At 41.2% G+C, this 20,490-nt stretch overlaps 2 protein-coding genes across 10 annotated transcripts in view; one reads left to right on the top strand and one right to left on the bottom strand.

Moving 5' to 3' along the window:
- Window positions 1-20,490, top strand: part of LOC110013798 (gastrula zinc finger protein XlCGF28.1) — a 989,290-nt gene that overhangs the window by 872,791 nt on the left and 96,009 nt on the right. The window lies entirely within an intron of this gene.
- The window catches only part of LOC105357660 (NACHT, LRR and PYD domains-containing protein 12), a 243,950-nt gene continuing 226,590 nt past the window's right edge, over window positions 3,131-20,490 (bottom strand). For 6 of the 7 annotated variants that reach the window (XM_023961897.1, XM_023961900.1, XM_023961885.1 and 3 more), the window contains 7 exons: window positions 18,336-18,512; window positions 17,248-17,424; window positions 14,020-14,193; window positions 12,724-12,894; window positions 5,190-5,366; window positions 3,984-4,157; window positions 3,131-3,667 (listed from right to left, as the gene is read on the bottom strand). In XM_023961897.1, coding sequence (XP_023817665.1) covers window positions 3,655-3,667; window positions 3,984-4,157; window positions 5,190-5,366; window positions 12,724-12,894; window positions 14,020-14,193; window positions 17,248-17,424; window positions 18,336-18,512 — 1,063 coding nt within the window. In that variant the 3' untranslated portion in view covers window positions 3,131-3,654. Of the gene's footprint in view, window positions 3,668-3,983; window positions 4,158-4,776; window positions 4,937-5,189; window positions 5,367-12,723; window positions 12,895-14,019; window positions 14,194-17,247; window positions 17,425-18,335; window positions 18,513-20,490 lie in introns of those variants that run through there. The other variant, XM_023961894.1, reaches the window with a different exon arrangement.

The raw sequence follows: 20,490 nt of genomic DNA, 5'->3' as shown, positions 1-20,490 counted from the left end.
TTGCTCTGTCCTGCACTCTGATCTGCTTAACTTTCTATGAAATCCATAATCTTTAACCCATTTATCCAAATACTTGATTAATGTCTGATCCTGACTTTCCACATACTTCCAAACTTTATGAAAAGCTTTCTGAACCTGAGCAATGTGCTGTCTTTCTTTTTAGTGAGATTTTGTGAATGAGTCCCCCCCATCTTTTCGAGGTGTATGATCGACGATCAGCCACAAACGCTCTCAGGAATTCAGCGACCACACCAGGCTTCTACAAAGATAGTCTTTGTGGATGTGGCTGTCCTGAGAACCAGCTTCTCAATTTCAATCACAAACCAGAGTTCCCACCCAAGTAACCCGTTTTATGGATTCTCCAGCACTGAATCTAATCAGCAGAAAAAGCTTGGAGAATCAGAAAAGAAACCTAATTATTTGTCAACTGAGTCACTATTTTGTTTTAGAACGAGGAATTAATCAAAGCGAGCACACACCACAGGGGCTGTCGAAAAAGGGCAAACTTAGACACAGACAAAGAGACACAAAAAGCGTTACACACACATATTTTCCCCGGAGCTACGTTTCGTCTCAAAAGTCATACTCAGCCATCCCAAGGCTCTATTTCTTCGGCTTCACTCGCCGCGGCTGCACCTACACTTATGCCTACACTTCCGGCCTACACTGACGTCCCTACACTTCTTCTCCTTCCCTGGAGGACTTATTTCCCTACACTTGTGCCTACACTTCCATCCCTAAACTGCCATTCCTCCGCGGAAGGAAGGCAGCTACAATGACGGCCTCGCGCGCCGAACCACACTTGTCCCGTCTGCGCAAGATGACTCGTGCACGCGCAGCACCTTGCCTGCAAGCGGAGCCTGCAAGCGGTGCTCTGCTCAGCGTGCTCGCGCAGCGGACTGCAGCCGTTTCTCTATTCTTCCCCCAACGTTGATGCACGCACACACAAAGACACAGTTAACATAAAGCCCTAACAAGTAAAGTGAGGACAGACTTTCTGTGTGGCGTACCCACTTCAAGCAATGAACCTCGTTATTTGAAGAGGGTCAGACGGGACAAGTGTGGTTCGGCGCGCGAGGCCCTTCAAGGTTCTCCTCACCATGCCAACTGCAGTCCGACTTGCTGACTGACCCTCCTGGATTCACGTAAGCCACTGTAAATTGCTGAGAGCCTACGAGACACATCCCTGGTTGAAGTCCAACTACAGAGCCGCTGCACTACTCCTGGCGAGGGGCGCTCCCTGGAGTGTTTCCTCTAGCGCTCCTCTCTTCCAGCTACAGTGAGCTTCGAACCAGCTAACATGGGTCCAGCTGTTGCTCGTGGTTTCATCTTGTACTTTTATTCCCTCTTCCTCTGGAGATCTCACTCACATCATCAGTGAGGTCAAGTCCCTTAAATCCCAAATTTCTTCTCAGATGACTGACGCCTACTGGTCTGGGTCCCCACTTTATTGGTTTACTTCTGGTGGAGTGTACTGATAAAACTAGTCACTCCGGTCCTCTCTGTGTTGTTTTTCTTTTTTTCTTTTCGTTATGTGTTTGATTCCATGTGTCAAATGAATGATCAGCACTATGCCAACAATTAACCTAATTCGCATCTGCTCGTGGTTGAAACTGGTCTTTACAGATTTATTTTATTGTTTTTCTTTTGTTTGATTTGATTTTTTTTATTTTTCTTCATTTCTTAATTTGTTTCTTGTTCTATGTAACTTTAATTAACGAAATTGTGCCGAGGTCTGGACTGGTGATGCATGCGTATCCTTAGTGATGGCTGCCGAGGGGCACAGAGCCGTTGATGAGTTTTGCCCTCCCTGACTGCTCACTGAATGTTTCACACAGATGGTATAAGTTTAGCCCTGGAGGTTTTCGCATCAACACTCATGTATCACCTACCACCTCTGATATGCTCATTTATTCACGTTGATTTTATGTTTTCTTGTGTATTTACCTGTACCTCTATACTTTTGTTTTCGATGCAGAGCCGATATGCTGCCTATACTGAAAATCTTCGTGAAATGGTATATGGTTGATGATGACAGGAGTTCTGCTTACTATACATGTATAATTTTGATATGACAAACAGGGGGGTATGTGAAGAATAGTTAGAAACTGCCTTTAACTTTTATTACACTAATGGTTTAAACTTAATTCACTGAGCATGTATTGTCATCTCAAAATTATATTACATTTGAAGACAGCACAGCCAAACTATTGTTTTCACAGTTTATTCTCATCCTCCCTTTTTTCTGTGCATGTGTGATCTGCTGAGCAGGCCTCAGAGTTATCTTCACTTTAGCCTTGAAGCGCCTTTCCAGCAGTAACCTGTGGGCGTGATTTTCACACGAGGTCCATCGGACGATCTTCTGAATATGCAAATGCAGGGTTTTTATACCAAAGCCCATCCCTGAGCTCGTTGGTTCGAACTTTGAATGCACCATGTTCACCTGTCTGTCCCCTTCGTGTTTGTGCGAAGTAAAACCTCCACAAAAGCTAAGTATTGTCTCTGAGTCATTATTCATTATTTCTGTGTGTAAGAAACTGACGGGGTTACGAACTAAATTTTAATACGGTCCTTTCTAGAGAATCCAGTTTCTTCACAGGAAGCTTCGAATTAATGGTTGTTAAGCATGTTATAGTATGTCAGTGGAAGCATCGAAATGGGTGTTAAGCTAGTGTCGTCTTACAGGTTGGTTTATGGTGGTTCAAAATATAGTTCCCTACAGCGTTTTGCTCCATGTTCAATATTTTTGGCTCTTTTCTTTTCTATCTAGATAGTGTGTTCCCTTCGTGGCGCTGTACTGGAACAGGGGTGGCCCAACGGTCAAAGGTGCCGAGTCACACATAGCAGTCATACTTGTAAGTCTGAATATGGAATGCCTCTGAAACACATTTCATCTTATTTCACACTGCTTATACATTTACATGCTTTTTTACGTTGATGACATTTGGTGTTGGGGATAGTTATTACCCAAAGGTTTTATGGAAATCTTGTCTCATAGAATTGTACGGAGCCTTATGCCAAATGAAAAGAATGTGAAAATAAATATTTTACTGCATGAGTTGTCTGTCTGAAATAACATTGAAGATCGTGAGTCTAAAGGCTACTGACCAAAAATTGTAATAATCTAATGATCAGAACAAGCAGGCGAAAATGCCACTATAATGTACATAAAAACATCTCTATGGACACACACAGACGTCAGCAGATAGGGAAGATGACATTAGTAACTATGGTAAGAGTGTATGGAAAAAGTTAAGAAAAGTTTCCAATATGAGAGACAAGGGAAGTAGAAAACCAAGTTCAGATGACAACCTTTAAACCTACTACTATGATGGATTCTACCTGGATGAAGGAGTGTATTCATAGAGAAAAGAAGAAGAAAACTTCCTAACAAGTTAGAAACAAAAGAGGAAGTGCAGTTCTCCATCAGTCCACCGGGGGAGCTGCAGCACAATAACTGTCCACTTGATGCTGAGACAGTGGAGCTGATCTCAGATCAGTTCATGCTGCAGCTCTGACACTCATCTCCACTTCCTCTGATTCCTCCATCACTCTGCTCTCCCCCTCCAGGCAACACCGTCCAGTCACAACATCTCTGCAGACCAGCTGCTGCTGCTGCTCCTCTCTGCTCCTCCAGAAGGAGCATCAGACTCTTTATTCCTCCCAGCTACAAAGACAAATGAAAAAGACAGAGATGAAAGAGTGTCTCCTGATCCTGGTCTGTCAGTCAGTGATGCAGCACAGCAGCAGAAAGAGCAGCAGGAGCTTCAGTCCTGTTCAGAGCAGCAGCTTCCTGTCATCTTCACCTGTTGGAGCTTCTGCTGCTCTGATTGGCTGACTGTTGTCCTGAAGCCTGTCATCATTCTCCTCAGAGCTTCACTGAGAAGCTGCAGCTTCACAGGAAACTCTGCATCTTTGCTCTCAGACTAACTTTAGGACCAAACATCTGGAAGCAGCTGGACTGACTCCAACCCTCTACTGACCTCAGAGTCTGCAGTTTGGAGTTTAGACTCTCCACCAGATCCTGGAGCTGCTGAAGATCTGAATCCTGAAGGTTGTTATCGGTCAGGTCCAGTTTTGTAAGGTGAGACGGGTTGGACTTCAGAGCTGAGACCAGAGCAGCACAGCTGATCTTTGACAAACCGCAGTTCCACAACCTGAATCCAGAACAAAGAGCAGAGTTTAAAGACAAAGTTCATGTTTTTCATCCTTCACTTCTTCTAAGAGTTCAGAGAAGAAGATCAGAAAGTTTAGAAAAAGTCCAAAGATGTGAAGCAACAGCAGCAGATCAGAAGAGTCCAGCAGAAGCAGAGAAGAAGAACATTCAGGAACATTCAGGACAACATGCAGCTGCTTCAGGAAAGAAGTCCAGATGTGTGAAAGTCAAACATCAGCCTGTGGCTGCATCCAAACCAACTGATGTTTCTGCAGCAACAGCAGAAAAAGTCCACTTCCTCTTTCTGCTCAGCTCTTCTCCAAACAGCACTGAATCATGGGAGAATTTCAGCAGCATGATGCTGGAAAGTCTTCATCCCAGTTTTCAGGAGATGATCTTCCAGTCCTTCTCTGCTGCAGCCCTTCAAGCAGAGACTTTCAGCAACAAAAGATCAAAGCAGAGAGAAGAAGGAAGTGATGAGGAAGAGTCAGCAGCAAATGTTGGACATTGATCCCTGATCCATGACTTCAGCTCTGAATGAAGAGTCAGAAGCTGCTGGGAGCTTTGATGGATGATGTGATGATGTTTGTGGATGAAAAGGTGAGGATGTTTGTGGAGGATGTGTCTGTCAGAGCAGCATCCAGCTGCAGCATGACTCTGTCACTGTCTGCTCACAAACATCAGCCGCTGGACTCTCAGCTGCATCTGCTGAAACACAGCAGGACTCAGAGTGCATGTGAGCGTGCAGGGCTGCTTCTTCTGCACGCGCTTTAAAGGAGTCTGTTGGAGCAAAGACACAAAGAAGAGCTGATGGCTGCAAGCAGAACTTTGTGGAGCACAAATGTCAGCAGACAGCTTTGAAACAAGCAGCTGCAGGAAGAAAAGAAGAAGTTCTTCTGCAGATCTTTGAAGAGAACAAGCAGCTGCAGGAAGATGCTGCTGCAGATGAGAATCTGGACATTTCTGCTCACTGTGGGTCAACACAACTTTGTCATCATATTGATCTGAACACAACTGAAACATGGAGTCTGACCTCAGAGTCTGCAGTCTGCAGTCTGGACTCTCCAGAAAACCACACAGATGAAGAAATCCTGAATCCTGCAGGTTCCTGTTCTCGCTCAGGTCCAGTTTTGTCAGATTGGACGGGTTTTTCTTCAGAGCTGAGACCAGAGCTTCACAGCTGATCTCTGACAAACTGCAGCTCCACAACCTGAAATCAGACAGAAAAGTGTGTTCAGGAGCAGTGAAGACAGCTGGAGGTCCAGGTATTTGGTAAATGTAGTCAAGTGGGACCCGTCCTGATAAAAGACTGACAGATGACATTATAACGGTTTTTAATGCTTAATTACTGAATTACATTTTTTTAAAAGCATGGCAGAAATGCAGATTAAACTGACTGAAAGGAATTTTCATTTGAATTAGGCAACCAAAAAACATGACAGTTAAATATTCAATTGATTTAACATTGATTTAAAAAACAATTAAGATTGAATTGTATTTCTTCATCCTGAATCCTTAATTGTAAAATGCATTTTCAAATGACATCACCACATTGCAAAGTGAAGATTACTTTGAATTATTGGTAAAAAAAAATCAGTTCAATAGAAAAATCTTGATCAATTCTTTAAATCAATCAAGCACAAAATCAAGTGAACAAAGAAAGTTTAAACCCCCTGCAGATATTTTACAGGAGATATAGATTCAAGAAAGTGTTGATTCATGAAAACTTGGAAAAAAGATAGTGAAGAATTTTCTAATAGTAAAGCTAAATTAGACAGAACCCTGATAAGACACTTTAGCACAGAAAATCGTCTTCTGTTTTAAAGATAAAATACACAATGAGTCACCATTTAAAAAGAACTGAGATTACCAATTTGGTCCTGAAGAACTCATGACCAGGACTGCTGCTAAACTAGTTCAGACGCTCAATATCTGAGGTCACAGACGCAACAAGGTCTGAAGAATCAAAGTCCACAGATCATTCTGGCTGGAAGTGCATCAATGTTTCCACTTGAAAATGCTTTCCTTCCTCTCTTCGTCCTGACTGTAAAAGTCAGGTTGTGCAGAAAAACAGCTAAAAAGTCTTTAGTTCTCCTTTGAAAGCATTTCCTGACATCTCTAAACTGTGGAGGGGCCTTGAAAAGCATAAGGATCCACAGGGCCCAAAATGTCTGCATGTGGCCCTGCAGAGGGGCTGCTGGTGGTTCTGCTGGTAGTCTAAGGGTTTCAGCTCATTCTGCTGGTAGTCTAAGGGTTTCATCTGGTTTTGCTGTTAGTCTAAGGGTTTCATCTGGTTCTGCTGGTAGTCTAAGGGTTTCAGCTCATTCTGCTGGTAGTCTAAGGGTTTCATCTGGTTCTGCTGGTAGTCTAAGGGTTTCAGCTCATTCTGCTGGTAGTCTAAGGGTTTCATCTGGTTCTGCTGGTAGTCTAAGGGTTTCAGCTCATTCTGCTGGTAGTCTAAGGGTTTCAGCTGGTTCTGCTAGTATCTAAGGGGTTTCAGCTGGTTCTGCTGGTAGTCTGAGGGTTTCAGCTCGTTCTGCTGTTAGTCTAATGGTTTCAGCCGGTTCTGTTAGTATCTAAGGGTTTCATCTGGTTCTGCTGTTAGTCTAAGGCAGGGGTCGGCAACCCATGGCTCCGGAGCCACATGTGGCTCTTTCATCCATCTCTTGTGGCTCCCTGTGACTTTGGAAAATAATGAGTATTTTATAATAATTAAATTTTATTTTAGTTTGTTCATTTTTCATGGCATTTCAAAGGCGCTGCTGGCTCCGCACGAAGCGCGAGCCACGTAAAAAACAGCTTCGTAATGAGCTCGTATTTATCGGGCGATACCTGCAGAGCTGATAGCAGGGAGAGGCACGCGGGGCGGCTTCAATAAACACTCCGATCTTCTGCGGGGAACTTGACGTGCCGCGGGGCAGAGACTGATGACAGACTGAGAGTTCGCGCCAGCGTTGCCAGATAGAGTCACAGGTTTCCAGCCGAAAAGTCATCTGAAAACCGCCAGACCCAGCCAAAAACCGCCCAAAACAGCTTTTGTTGATGTTCTTTTTCGTACTGGACTGATAAAATAAAAGATTATTATAAATAAAAGATAGTTCAGACTAATAATAAAATGTGTACAATATTGAATATTTCTTCAGCGGAGCGCCTTCTTCCATTCATTTTCTTAACCCGCTCTATCCCCGCTACAACCTGTGTCCCGCTCTTTCATCCTTGTGCTGCGCTGGAGCGCCCCGAATACCGTATTTTGCGCTCTCTTTGTAGAATACACCGAGGAGGAGCGCGGGGGAAACAAATCTCAGCTGCAGAGGATGTGAACAGGGAACAGGTAGAGAGGAAAAGCAGGTAGAGAGGCGGGAGGGGCTTTAGCTTCAAACTCTGTCAGAGAGATGCAAACACGGGCGTCAGATTGAGACGCAGCTTTCCCTGCGGGAGTTAAAGCAGAGACTTTCTCTGGGAGGATTTTATGAACTCAAACATGGAAACATGATTACCAAGTAGAACTCTTCAAAATAATAAACCTGATCTCTCCACATTCTCAGTGTCTACCATGCATTGATGAACACATCGCTCCATGCAGCGATCAGACCGCGGCCGCGGTATCATCTTTTAAAGAACATAATGTGCATTTGCAGCGACTTATGCTTCAGACGATGTCCGATTGGCCAATCTACATGTCAATCAAGTCCCGTACTTCTCAGTGAGGATTTTGATTGGCTGGTGGATTTTAAAGAAGTACTTTCTTTTTTTTTTAATCTTTTCTGGCCCGCAATCTACACTCATGTCATAGAAGATCGACCGGTAGATCGCAATCGATGTAATGTGCACCCTTGATATAATATATACATGCATAATATATATAATGATGTCAAAACGGGTTGTGGCTCCCGGTGCTTTCTTTTTTATTAGGGGTGGTCCCAAATGGCTCTTTGAGTAAAAAAGGTTGCCGACCCCTGGTCTAAGGGTTTCATCTGATTCTGCTGTTAGTCTAAGGATTTTAGCTGGTTCTGCTGGTAGTCTAAGGGTTTCAGCTGGTTCTGTTAGTATCTAAGGGTTTCATCTGGTTCTGCTGTTAGTCTAAGGGTTTCATCTGATTCTGCTGGTAGTCTAAGGGTTTCAGCTCATTCTGCTGTTAGTCTAAGGGTTTCATCTGGTTCTGCTGGTAGTCTAAGGGGTTTCATCTGGTTCTGCTAGTATCTAAGGGTTTCAGCTGGTTCTGCTAGTATCTAAGGGTTTCATCTGGTTCTGCTGGTAGTCTAAGGGGTTTCATCTGGTTCTGCTGTTAGTCTAAGGGTTTCAGCTGGTTCTGCTGGTAGTCTAAGGCAGTGTTTTCAGCTAGTGTGCTGCAGCACACTAGTGTGCCGTGGGAGAGGGTCAAGTGTGCCGAGGGAAATTGCCCTCATTAACTGATTTAAAAACATTTTCTATCTCCAGGATGTCAGCTCTCTGTTCATACAAACAAGCCCTGATAAAACACTGAGGAGTTAGGAATATAAAAGATCGTAAAATACTTTTTTTTGGGGTTTATTTTATTTTATTAAAGACATTTTGATAAGAATGACGGTACCGCGATTCAGCTGCACCTTCGGCTGTATTTTGGAAAAGTCCCGTCCCTTTAACTGTCTCCACCAATCATTCTTGGGGGGCTTAATCACATGTCATCAGTTTGACCAATCAGAAGTGGTTAAAGTCTTCACTTCCTTGTCCCGATTTAGCTCGTAAAGTCGCTCAGTTCTAACAAAAATACCAACTAAAGCTCGTCTTTAGCGGTGTAGCTTTCCACAGAATCCGGTATCAGACAGTGGAACAAATGAACAAAACAATGAAGCCCCGAAAAGCGATCTCCTGCCGATTTATGCACTACATCTCCCATGATGCATTGGGTTGTGAAAGTGACAGTGCACAAGGAGATCTGTTGTTAAATGTCTTGAAACCAACGAACACACATCAAACTGTTTTTAAATCTTCTAACTTAACTTTTATTGCATCTTTTAGAAAAAAAAACGGCTGCAGTTTCCAGCTTTTTCTGCAATTAATATCTCAAAAATGCATGTGAGATTATGGAGGGGCTGTAGATCAATACAGACTATGAGTTCCCCCTTTTTTTTTTTTTTTTTTTCGGATGCTGGTGTGCCGCGGGATATTTTTTAAGGTTAAAGTGTGCCGTGCCTCAGAAAAGGTTGAAAAACACTGGTCTAAGGGTTTCAGCTGGTTCTGCTGCTCCCAAAGTTCCTTTTTCTGATCCCAGAAATCCTTTAGGACATTTGTGTCAAATACAAGGCTACTGAGTCACATCCAGCCTGGTGTGTGGTCATACCAGCCTCAGGGTTTGTCGATAGATCGATTGTTGTTTTATCTATTAATTTTAATTTTTTTGTTTTAGGAAAATGTTTTTTGGGAAAATCTGGATTTTGCTTTCCCAGCTCTCTGCTTTCTTGAACTTCTGTTGTTCGAAGTAAAGTAAAGTAAGCTGGCATGAATTGAATCTAGAATAATCAAAGTTAACATGTTGTGGCCTGTTGTCTGGAGTTTGGATGTTCATGTTTGGTCTTTTCCTAAGCTCACTCTGAGAGCACGTCATGAAGTCCAGATGCAAACTGGTTGCAGCCCGGCACTTTTTATTGTTCGATCTTTGTCCAACAAAACATTTATTATAAATGATTTTATCCATGATTATAATGATCTATTTTTAACCGAAACATGGCTGAGCACGGATGCATCTTCTGTTCTCACAGAGATCTCTCCACCCAATTTAATTCTGTTTTTTCAACCAGGGAGGGCAAAAAGGGTGGGGGAACTGCATCTATAATGTCCAACTCCATTGCAGTAAAGCAGATTTTCTTAGATGAGTACCACAGCTTTGAACATCACGCCTTTGTTTTTAACAGCCCTCCAATTCTATGCATCACAGTCTACAGACAACCCAAACCAAGCTCTGTTTTTATTGAGGAGTTTTCTGAGTTTCTAGCATCTCTCCACACTTCCTTTAACATGATTTTAATAACTGGGGATTTTAACCTGCATATAGACAGGAATTTGGAATATTGCACATCTCAGTTCTTGGACTTGCTCTCCTCTCTTGATTTTAAACAACATGTCATGCAGCCGACTCATAACAGGGGGCACATTCTTGACCTTGTCATCAGTCATGGTTTACCTACCAGTGTGTCCGCTGTTGTGGATCTGGCTGTATCTGACCATTACTGTGTGCTTTTTAACATCACTGGTTTTATAAAACAGGAGACCTCTTTGAGAACGGTGATGAAACACTACTTGACTCCTGAGGTGGTCGAAAAGTTTATTACATCTGTTCGCTCCAACTCTCCACCTGTCTTGCCGGCCCCCTGTGATCTACTTGTTGAACGTTTTAACAGTAAATTAAAATCCAGTCTCGACTCAGTTGCTCCACTAAATCTAAAAGGATGAGAATCAAACCCACACCCCCTTGGAGAACTGAGGAAATTAAACAATTGAAGAGACATTGTAGATCTGCTGAAAGTCTTTGGAGAAAACGCAAACTTGAAATAAACTATCAACTATAGCAAAACCAACTAAACCTACATAGTCAAACAGTATAACAGACTAGAAATTCCTACTTTGCAAACATCTCTGTAAATAAAAATAACCCCAGAGTCCTCTTCACCACAACTGAATCTTTTATCAACCCAAAAGTGAGTCAAAACACAATGCCAGCCTCCGCCTCATTGTGTGAGGACTTTGCAGACCACTTCAGGAGAGAGATGTCAGATCTAACATCATAAATGAACAGAAAACCCTTTTAATTGGAAATGATGGCTTGATTTTACCTGAGGAAGCACTGGACATTTTTGACCTGGTTGAAGCTGCAACACTTGGTCGAGTTTTCTCCCAAGTTAATTCAACGACCTGTTTTTTTAGGTCCCATCCCTACATCACTTTTCAAATCCTTTTACGGGTATATTGGGAGTGAGATTTTTAAGATCATGAACTCCTCTCTACAGACGGGTATTTTTCCTGCTGCCTTTCAGACTGCAGTGGTGAAACCGTTACTCAAGAAAATCTATTTGGACCCTTCAGTTTTTAATAACTACAGATCTGTGTCCAAATTACCATTTTTTTTCTTTTTATTTGGGTAGTGAAAACTTAGTCAATCATAAAAAATAGAATATCAAGATGTTTATAAACCCATATTTTCTTTTTAACATCACAATCTAACATAAACAGGCAGCAGGTTAAAAATAAGAAATAAAAAAAACTTTCATCACCAGCGGCAAAAGTCTAGTACAGGTTTTTCACATTTCACCAGAGTTCAATCCAAAGAAAGATTAGTCTTATCCAGAACTGGTTGCCAGACGTTTTGAACTCCTCAATGTTGTCATGAAGGCTATGCGTTAGTCTTTCCAGAGGAAGAATCTTCAAAACCTCTGTGTACCAGTCCTCTATGGTCGGAATGTCATTGGAAATCCAGAACTTCAGAATGTTTTTTCTTGCTACAAACAAAAGAATTTATCAATATGTTTACTTTTTCATTCTCATATTTATTTCCAGTGCTTCCTCAGCTGGAACCTCTCCCTCTGGGTCGGCTGCTGTCCAGCTGCGGCATCACTGCTTAGCTGCGGTGGAGCGGCCCCTGCCTGTGATGCTGTATTTGGCTGGTTATGTGGCTGTTCACAGAGAGGGAGGTTCCAATTATTAGCGTTTCCAACATCATCCATGTGCTCAGCCCATTTCTCATTGTCTTTACCCATCAGTTAGGGGGGTGGGAGGTGTGAAAGAAGTGGGGGATTTTGTGTAGGAGGGGGGCCCTATTTTAAAAAAATCGTATTTTAATTTTCATTCTTGCTTTTTTTATTGTTTTGTTTTAATGTAAAGCACATTGTGTTATACTTTTTTAATGGTAAATGGTAAATGGCATATACTTATATAGCACTTTCTACCTTCTTTCAAAGGCCCAAAGCGCTTTACAGTCACAGTCCCATTCACCCAGTCACACACACACACACACTGATGGCGGCTCTGCTGCCGAACACTGGCGCCAACCTCCCACCAGCCTTATATGAAAAGTGCTTTATAAATTACATTTGCTTGCTTGCTTGCTTGTTTGCTTGCTTGCTTGATTGATTGATTGATTGATCTGACTAGCATGCTCACATCCTTAAAGTCCTGAACAACTTTCAAAATCAGAAACACGTTTTTCTGGACTTACTTTCCATTCGTTCACACCTAGGATTTTCTTTGACTTCTTAACGTTTTTCGGAACGTTTCATCTTTGCTGAACTCCTTCAAGTGTCTTCTCGTCATGACCTCATAATTTCTACTCTCATTTACTCTACTTTATCTATCAACCCATCAATTTTAGAATAACAAAAAAACTGTATATTCCGCCGTCCTTATCACCTGCATAGCAACAAAAGTACTATGGCAATTCAGCAAGATTATGAAACAATTTTCAACAAAGTACATTCCAAAACAACAAGAACAAACAAATCCCATTATTGTAAAATTGTCGTTCTGTGGTCATGTCATCAGTCAGTCATCTGTACTCATCATATTGATCTGAACACAACTGAAACATGGAGTCTGACCTCAGAGTCTGCAGTCTGCACTCTGGACTCTCCAGAAAACCACACAGATGAAGAAATCCTGAATCCTGCAAGTTGTTGTCGCTCAGGTCCAGTTCTGTCAGATTAGATGGGTTTTTCTTCAGAGCTGAGCCCAGAGCTTTACAGTTAATCTCTGACAAACTGTCTATCAACCTGCAATCAGACAGAAAAGTGTGTTCAGGAGCAGTGATGCAGCTGGAGGTCCAGGAATTTGGTAAATTCATTCAGATGGAACCCGCCCTGATGACAGACTGATAGATTATTTTTTTACTGTTTAGCTATTTCTATTGAACAATGACTCAAAAAAGTAAAAAATACATAAAAAACGCAGTAGATTTAAAATGACCTTAAAATGAAGTTAAAACAGACGAAGAATTGAATTGTCATTTATCATCATTGATTAATAATTCCTAAATACATTTTACATTTTTATGCAGACATTCAGATTGAACATAGTTAGAAAATACATTTTCTTTCGAATTATGCCACCAAGAAAACATCCCAATTAAAAATCGAATAGATTTTGCTTTAATTTAAAGCTTCGATTTAAAAAATGTCAGACTAAATGGTATTTTTTTTATCTTGACTCCTAAATTGTAAAAACATAAACAATTAGTCTAGATTTCAAAGGTCAAGGTCAAAACTGAAGGTCAAACATTAGCCTGACAGACTTACAGCCAGAAATTTAGATTTAACATTCAAAGCAAAGAGAAGAAGGAAGTGATGAGGAAGAGTCAGCAGCAAATGTTGGACATTGATCCCTGATCCATGACTTCAGCTCTGAATGAAGAGTCAGAAGCTGCTGGGAGCTTTGATGGATGATGTGATGATGTTTGTGGATGAAAAGGTGAGGATGTTTGTGGAGGATGTGTCTGTCAGAGCAGCATCCAGCTGCAGCATGACTCTGTCACTGTCTGCTCACAAACATCAGCCGCTGGACTCTCAGCTGCATGTGCTGAAACACAGCGACTCAGAGTGCATGTGAGCGTGCACGGCTGCTTCTTCCGCACGCGCTTTAAAGTAGTCTGTTGGAGCAAAGACACAAAGAAGAGCTGATGGCTGTAAGCAGAACTTTGTGGAGCACAAATGTCAGCAGACAGCTTTGAAACAAGCAGCTGCAGGAAGAAAAGAAGAAGTTCTTCTGCAGATCTTTGAAGAGAACAAGCAGCTGCAGGAAGATGCTGCTGCAGATCAGAATCTGGACATTTCTGCTCACTGTGGATCAACACAACTTTGTCATCATCTTGATCTGAACACAACTGAAACATGGAGTCTGACCTCAAAGTCTGCAGTCTGCAGCCTGGACTCTCAAGAAAACCACACAGATGAGGAACTCCTGAATCCTCCAGGTCGTTCCAGCCCAGGTCCAGTTCTGTCAGATTGGACGGGTTTTTCTTCAGAGCTGAGACCAGAGCTTCACAGTTAATCTCTGACAGATTGCAGCTGAACAACCTGCAATCAGACAGGAAAGTGTCTTCAGGAGCAGTGATGCAGCTGGAGGTCCAGGAACTTGGTAAATTCAGTCAGGTGGGATCCGCCCTGATGACAGACTGATAGATGACATTCACACTGTTTAGCAATTTCTATTGGGTTTTGACGCAAAAACATGATGGTAAATTAAGATGCAATATATTTTCAATTACTTTAAAATGAAGTTAAAACAGATGAGGAATTGAATTGTTATTTATCATCATGAATTATTCAGTACTAGAAACATTTTCAAAACTTTTGATACTTGCTAAAATTTTGCTATGAAAATTCCTGAAACAGTGTTATGTCTATTTTATTGATATAGTATTATTTTTTAATCATATTAATGACTTTTATAACTAACATAATCTTCATACATTTTGGATACTTCATTACCATGTTGATTTATAAAAGTTATTTTTCACAAAATAATTTGAGTAATTCATCTTTGTCATGTGCTTTATTGATATTTCAGGAATCTTAATTCTTTCTGATAAAAGCTAGGAACCAGATATTGATAAATCATGTTATAAAATGGTTACAGTAGAACAGTGGTGGGATTATATAAGTTTGCTTCCTTCCACTCCCTTTCAAGCAATATTTAATTTTATGCTTAATTATCCTAAATTTGATTAGTTATTGTATTAATGTATTACTGATGATTGCATTGTTTTTGTGTATTATTCCTATTTGATTTCTTGAAATAAACCATTTCAAATCAAATTCAAATCAAATCAAAATGCATGCCAGAAATGCAGATTGAACATTCATTCATTTTCTATTCCGTTTTGTCCCTTTTGGGGTCACGGGGCTGCCGGATTCTATCCCGGCCACTTGTGGGCGAAGATTGACTAGGACAAGTGTAAAATAAATTTTCATTTGATTTATGAAACCTAAAAAACATGACAATTTAAAATCCCATTGATTTTACTTTGATTTAAAGCTTTGATTTAAAAAATGTCAGACTCACTGATGAAGCTGAAAGTAAAGATTGAAACTTTGCTGACTCAGAAAGTAGTAGACAATTTGAGTTTCAGCATCAGTTCAAGTCACTGACTGTAGCTACAAGATTGCAATGTTGTCCTGGAGCACGTGTCAAAGTCAAGGCCCGCGGCGCACATCAGCCCCAGCTTGTAATGATATGTGGCCAACCCAGATCATTTTTTATTGTTATTGATTGCCTGAGATTTATTGCGCTGCAAACAAAATAACTAAGGAACCCCAGTGTTGCTTGGTTAGGTTGTTTCCTGCCCAATTGGATGGTTTTGATTCTAAATTTATAAGCCCACAGCAGGTGATGAGGACAGCAAAAAAAAGGAGAGGACAGATGATGGGAGGAGCAATGATGAAGACTCTGATGAAGATTCATCATGTTCATCCAAGCATCAGAGCTGCAGCTGCAGGATTGAAACCAGTAGCTCCTCCTCTCTGTTTAACTGCAGTTTTAGAGGAAGAACCGCTGAGGTCCAGCCAAGTCATTCCACACAGGAAGTCCACACAGATGCTGAGGGACACTGACCAGAGGTGGTAAATAAGCGTCAACGCTGGAAAGTTCCACAATTCAATGGCCAGACTCAAATGTGGAGAATAAATTTATCTGTGCCCACACAAAAACATCAACTGCTTTACTGCATTTCACTATTAGACTGAAACAATGTACACTTTCTGCACTGAAGGGACAAATATGCTAAGTTATGTGTTTATAATTTAGTTCAATTCAATTTTATTTATGTAGCCCAATATTACAACAATAGTCATCTTAATGGGCTTTATACCGGTAATTGTATGCTAAACATGAAATCATAAAGCACTTGAGGTCATAGAATTCAATAGGCTATTGACTAAACTAAACTAAACACACATATGCTGAACTGGGGATCCCTGCCCTCAGACCCTTCTTCTCAGTGACAATAAAGCCTGCAACAATAAAAAAGATTCCGGGGAAAAAAAGAAGAGGGGTGTGCAGGAGGGGTGAAGGAAAATCCATCCGTCATGTGTGTGTGAGTTTCTTTATTTCACAGTCGTGGTGTATTAGATTTGCCAGTCAATAAAGTGAAAATACTGGAAACAACTGTGTTGCATGAATAAAAGTCTCTTCATTTGAAGATGAGAACAGCTGGGTTTTTTCTTGCATAGATACCTGCTGCTGCAAATTTCAATCATACCTAAAGTTAATCTTTTTTATGTGCGATAGACGATTGAACAATCTATACTTAATCATCTACTCTAAAACAAAATAATGACCTAAAGGGAGATCTGTGTGGAGCTCCACAACATGGAACTCTTTGCTCCTCAGACTAGGAAGAGCATGATGGATGGATGGATGGACGGCCGGAGAGATAACATTACTGTTTTTACACCACTTTAATGTTTATCTGTTAAATGAGAGACAACCATCTTCTACTGGCACATCTCATGACTGTTTCAGGGGTGTGGCTAAATTAGCACAATTTCAGAACATTTCTGATTTAACATTCAAAGGTGAGAGAAGAAGAAAGTGATGAGGAAGAGTTAGCAGCAAATGTTGGACATTGACCCTGATCCATGACTTCAGCTCTGAATGAAGAGTCAGAAGCTGCTGGGAGCTTTGATGGAGGATGTGATGATGTTTGTGGATGAAAAGGTGAGGATGTTTGTGGAGGATGTGTCTGTCAGAGCAGCATCCAGCTGCAGCATGACTCTGTCACTGTCTGCTCACAAACATCAGCCGCTGGACTCTCAGCTGCATCTGCTGAAACACAGCAGGACTCAGAGTGCATGTGAGCGTGCGGATTCAAAGGAGTCTGTTGGAGCAAAGACACAAAGAAGAGCTGATGGCTGTAAGCAGAACTTTATGGAGCACAAATGTCAGCAGACAGCTTTGAAACAAGCAGCTGCAGGAAGAAAAGAAGAAGTTCTTCTGCAGATCTTTGAAGAGAACAAGCAGCTGCAGGAAGATGCTGCTGCAGATCAGAATCTGGACATTTCTGCTCACTGTGGGTCAACACAACTTTGTCATCATATTGATCTGAACACAACTGAAACATGGAGTCTGACCTCAGAGTCTGCAGTCTGCAGTCTGGACTCTCCAGAAAACCACACAGAGGATGAAATCCTGAATCCTGCAGGTTCTCGTTGTGGCTCAGGTCCAGTTTTGTCAGATTGGACGGGTTTTTCTTCAGAGCTGAGACCAGAACTTCACAGCTGATCACTGACAAACTGCAGTTTACCAACCTGCAATCAGACAGAAAAGTGTGTTCAAGATCAGTAATGCAGCTGGAGGTCCAGGAACTTGGTAAATACATAAAATACAATTTTAAATTGCAAGGCGAAATTTAGATTTAACTGAGAGTTGGAAAATAAATTTTCATTTGAATTATGCAACCAAAAAAAACAAGACAAATTAAAATCCAATTGATTTTGCTTTGATTCAAAGCTTTGTTGTCAAAAATGTCAGATAAAGTTTTTTCCTGAATTCTAAATTGTTAAATGCATTTTCAAATGACATCATCATATTCTAAAGGGATGTGTTTATTGAGAATTGAAGATGACTTTGAATTATGGGTAAAAATAAAAAAAAACTTCCATAGGAAAATCTTGACCACATTTTAATGGATCCAAAGCAAAATCAAGTTAACAAAGAAAGTTTAAACCCCCTGCAGATATTTTACATAGGATTAAGATTCAAGAAAACAAAAGTGTTGATTCATGAAAACTTTGAAAAGAGAAAATAAAGAATTTTAAAGCAGAAAAGCTAAATTAGAAAAATTATTACAGGAAACCCTCCTGATCAATCCTCCTACAATTCAGTTCATGAAGAAAATCTGAAAAAATAATCAGTTTGCTTCAAATATAGCTGTAAAGCTTTTCCAGGTTCTTTTAGGTCTCTGTTGGACCAAAGCAAAGACACAAAGAAGAGCTGATGGCTGCAAGCAGAACTTTGTGGAGCACAAATGTCAGCAGACAGCTTTGAAACAAGCAGCTGCAGGAAGAAAAGAAGAAGTTCTTCTGCAGATCTTTGAAGAGAACAAGCAGCTGCTGGAAGATGCTGCTGCAGATCAGAATCTGGACATTTCTGCTCACTGTGGGTCAACACAACTTTGTCATCATATTGATCTGAACACAACTGAAACATGGAGTCTGACCTCAGAGTCTGCAGTCTGCAGTCTGGACTCTCCAGAAAACCACACAGATGAAGAACTCCTGAATCCTGCAAGTTCTCGTTCCCGCTCAGGTCCAGTTCTGTCAGATTGGACGGGTTTTTCTTCAGAGCTGAGACCAGAGCTTCACAGCTGATCTCTGACAAACTGCAGTTCCTCAACCTGCTTCAGACAGAAAAGTGTCTTCAGGAGCAGTGATGCAGCTGGAGGTCCAGTAACTTGGTAAATTCAGTCAGTGGGGATCCGCCCTGATGACAGACTGACAGATGACATTTTCACTGTTTAGCCTTTTCTTTTGGGTTTGATGGTAAATTAAATGCAATATATTTTAAGTGAATTCAAAATTAAGTTTAAAGAGACGATAAATTGAAATGTCATTTATCATCAAGAATTATTAAGTACTAGAAACATTTTCAAGTTGCGTGGCAGAAATTTTCACATAAATTATGGAACGAAAAACATGACAATTTAAAATCCATTTGATTTTACTTTGATATTAAGCTTTAAATTCAAAAGTGTGAGATTAAATTATATTTCTTCATCCTTAATCCTAAATTGTAAAAATATAAACATTGAGTCCAGATTTAAAAAAGAACTAAGATTACCAGTTCGGTCCTGAAGAACTCATGACCAGTACTGCTGCTGAATTAGCTCAGATAGTTAACAGCACATTTCATGGGAGAGAAATGACAGAGCAAAGCAATATCTGAGTGTCTGAAGGTCACAGAGACAACAAAGTCTGAAGAATCAAAGTCAACAGATCATTCTGGATTGAAGTGAGAATCTTCAGTTAGGGATCAGATTTCCACAACTGTGACAGCATCAATGTTTCCACTTGAACTGCTGAAGTTTCATGAGGTTCACAGATTCAGATGAAGAGTGAAGGGGACAGAAAAGAAAATGAGCATCCAATTGTTCCATGGAAAGATTCTGAAGACACTAAACACTCTGGTTCCTTTCAAATCAGAGGAACAAAAAGCACATTTAAAAACTTGTGGAAATGTTGGATTTTATGTTGGAGTTTTGGAAACAAACTATTAGAAGTGTAGAAAAATCCAGGTCAGCATGAAGTTTCTCTGCAGAAACTCAAAGATGTTCACCACAAGAAAAGAATGAAGCAGAGCTTAACTTTCCTTTCTCTCTTCATCCTGACTGTAAAACCCCGGTTGTGCAGAAAAACAGCTAAAAAAGTCTTTAGTTCTCCTCTGAAAGCATTTCCTGACATCTCTAAACTGTAGAGGGGCCTTGAAAACATGAGGATCCACGGGGCCCAAAATGTCTGAATGTGGCCCTGCTCCCGCTTCGTCAAGGAAACGTAATCACGCCAGAATCTCCAGCCAAGCCACTACTCCAAACCAGGCTACAAAAACAAAGCATATTAATTACCACCTAACTTACCTGGGTTTTCCTTCCGGGTTCAAGCATCTGGGTCTGCCTCGCCTCCAAATCATGACAGAACGAACCGGCCAAACTTCTGACCCAGCTGACCCGGAAGAACTCCGTCTTGCCATCTCACAGCAAGGAATCCTTCTCGACCGGCAAGCGGATGCGATAACCCAGATGTCTTCAGCGCAATACAACCCTTACCACCATATTGACAGTATGAAACAAACTCTCATAGAATTAACTGGACAATTTTCTAACACCACTGTTACAGCTTCGCTTCCACCTTCCGACAACATTCCGGCTTCCGCTTCAGTCACATCACCGAAAAAACTCGAAGATCTTGTCTCTGCAGCTCTCCACGCCCACACTCGTCTCCGTGAACGCCAGGATGAATGTAATCTGCCGAACCATAAGCCACAAACTAACATCACTCAGCAATCGATCGCCTCTAATTCATCTCACCCTGCTGTTTTCATTATCACAAAGTTCCAGAAGAACCCTTGCGGATCGGACATTCCAGGTTATTTGCAGAAGAGCGTCAGAAACGTAAGGAGGAAGGTTCATGTTTTTATTGTGGCAATCAGTCTCACCAAGTATATCAATTTCCATTCCAGTTGAACACCAAAGGCCACCCCCCCTCGCTAGTAGACAGGCTGCGGCTGGGCGGTTTTTATGAATTCCTCTAAAAAATAATTTTTGTTTGTTCCTGTCAAGATTTGTCATCAGTCAGAAGTTTCAGATTTTCATGCTCTGA

Source organism: Oryzias latipes, chromosome 2 (assembly GCF_002234675.1).
Source record: "Oryzias latipes chromosome 2, ASM223467v1".
NCBI lineage: Eukaryota > Metazoa > Chordata > Actinopteri > Beloniformes > Adrianichthyidae > Oryzias > Oryzias latipes.
Note: the sequence above shows the minus strand (reverse complement) of the source record. Positions and strands in the feature narration are given on the sequence as shown.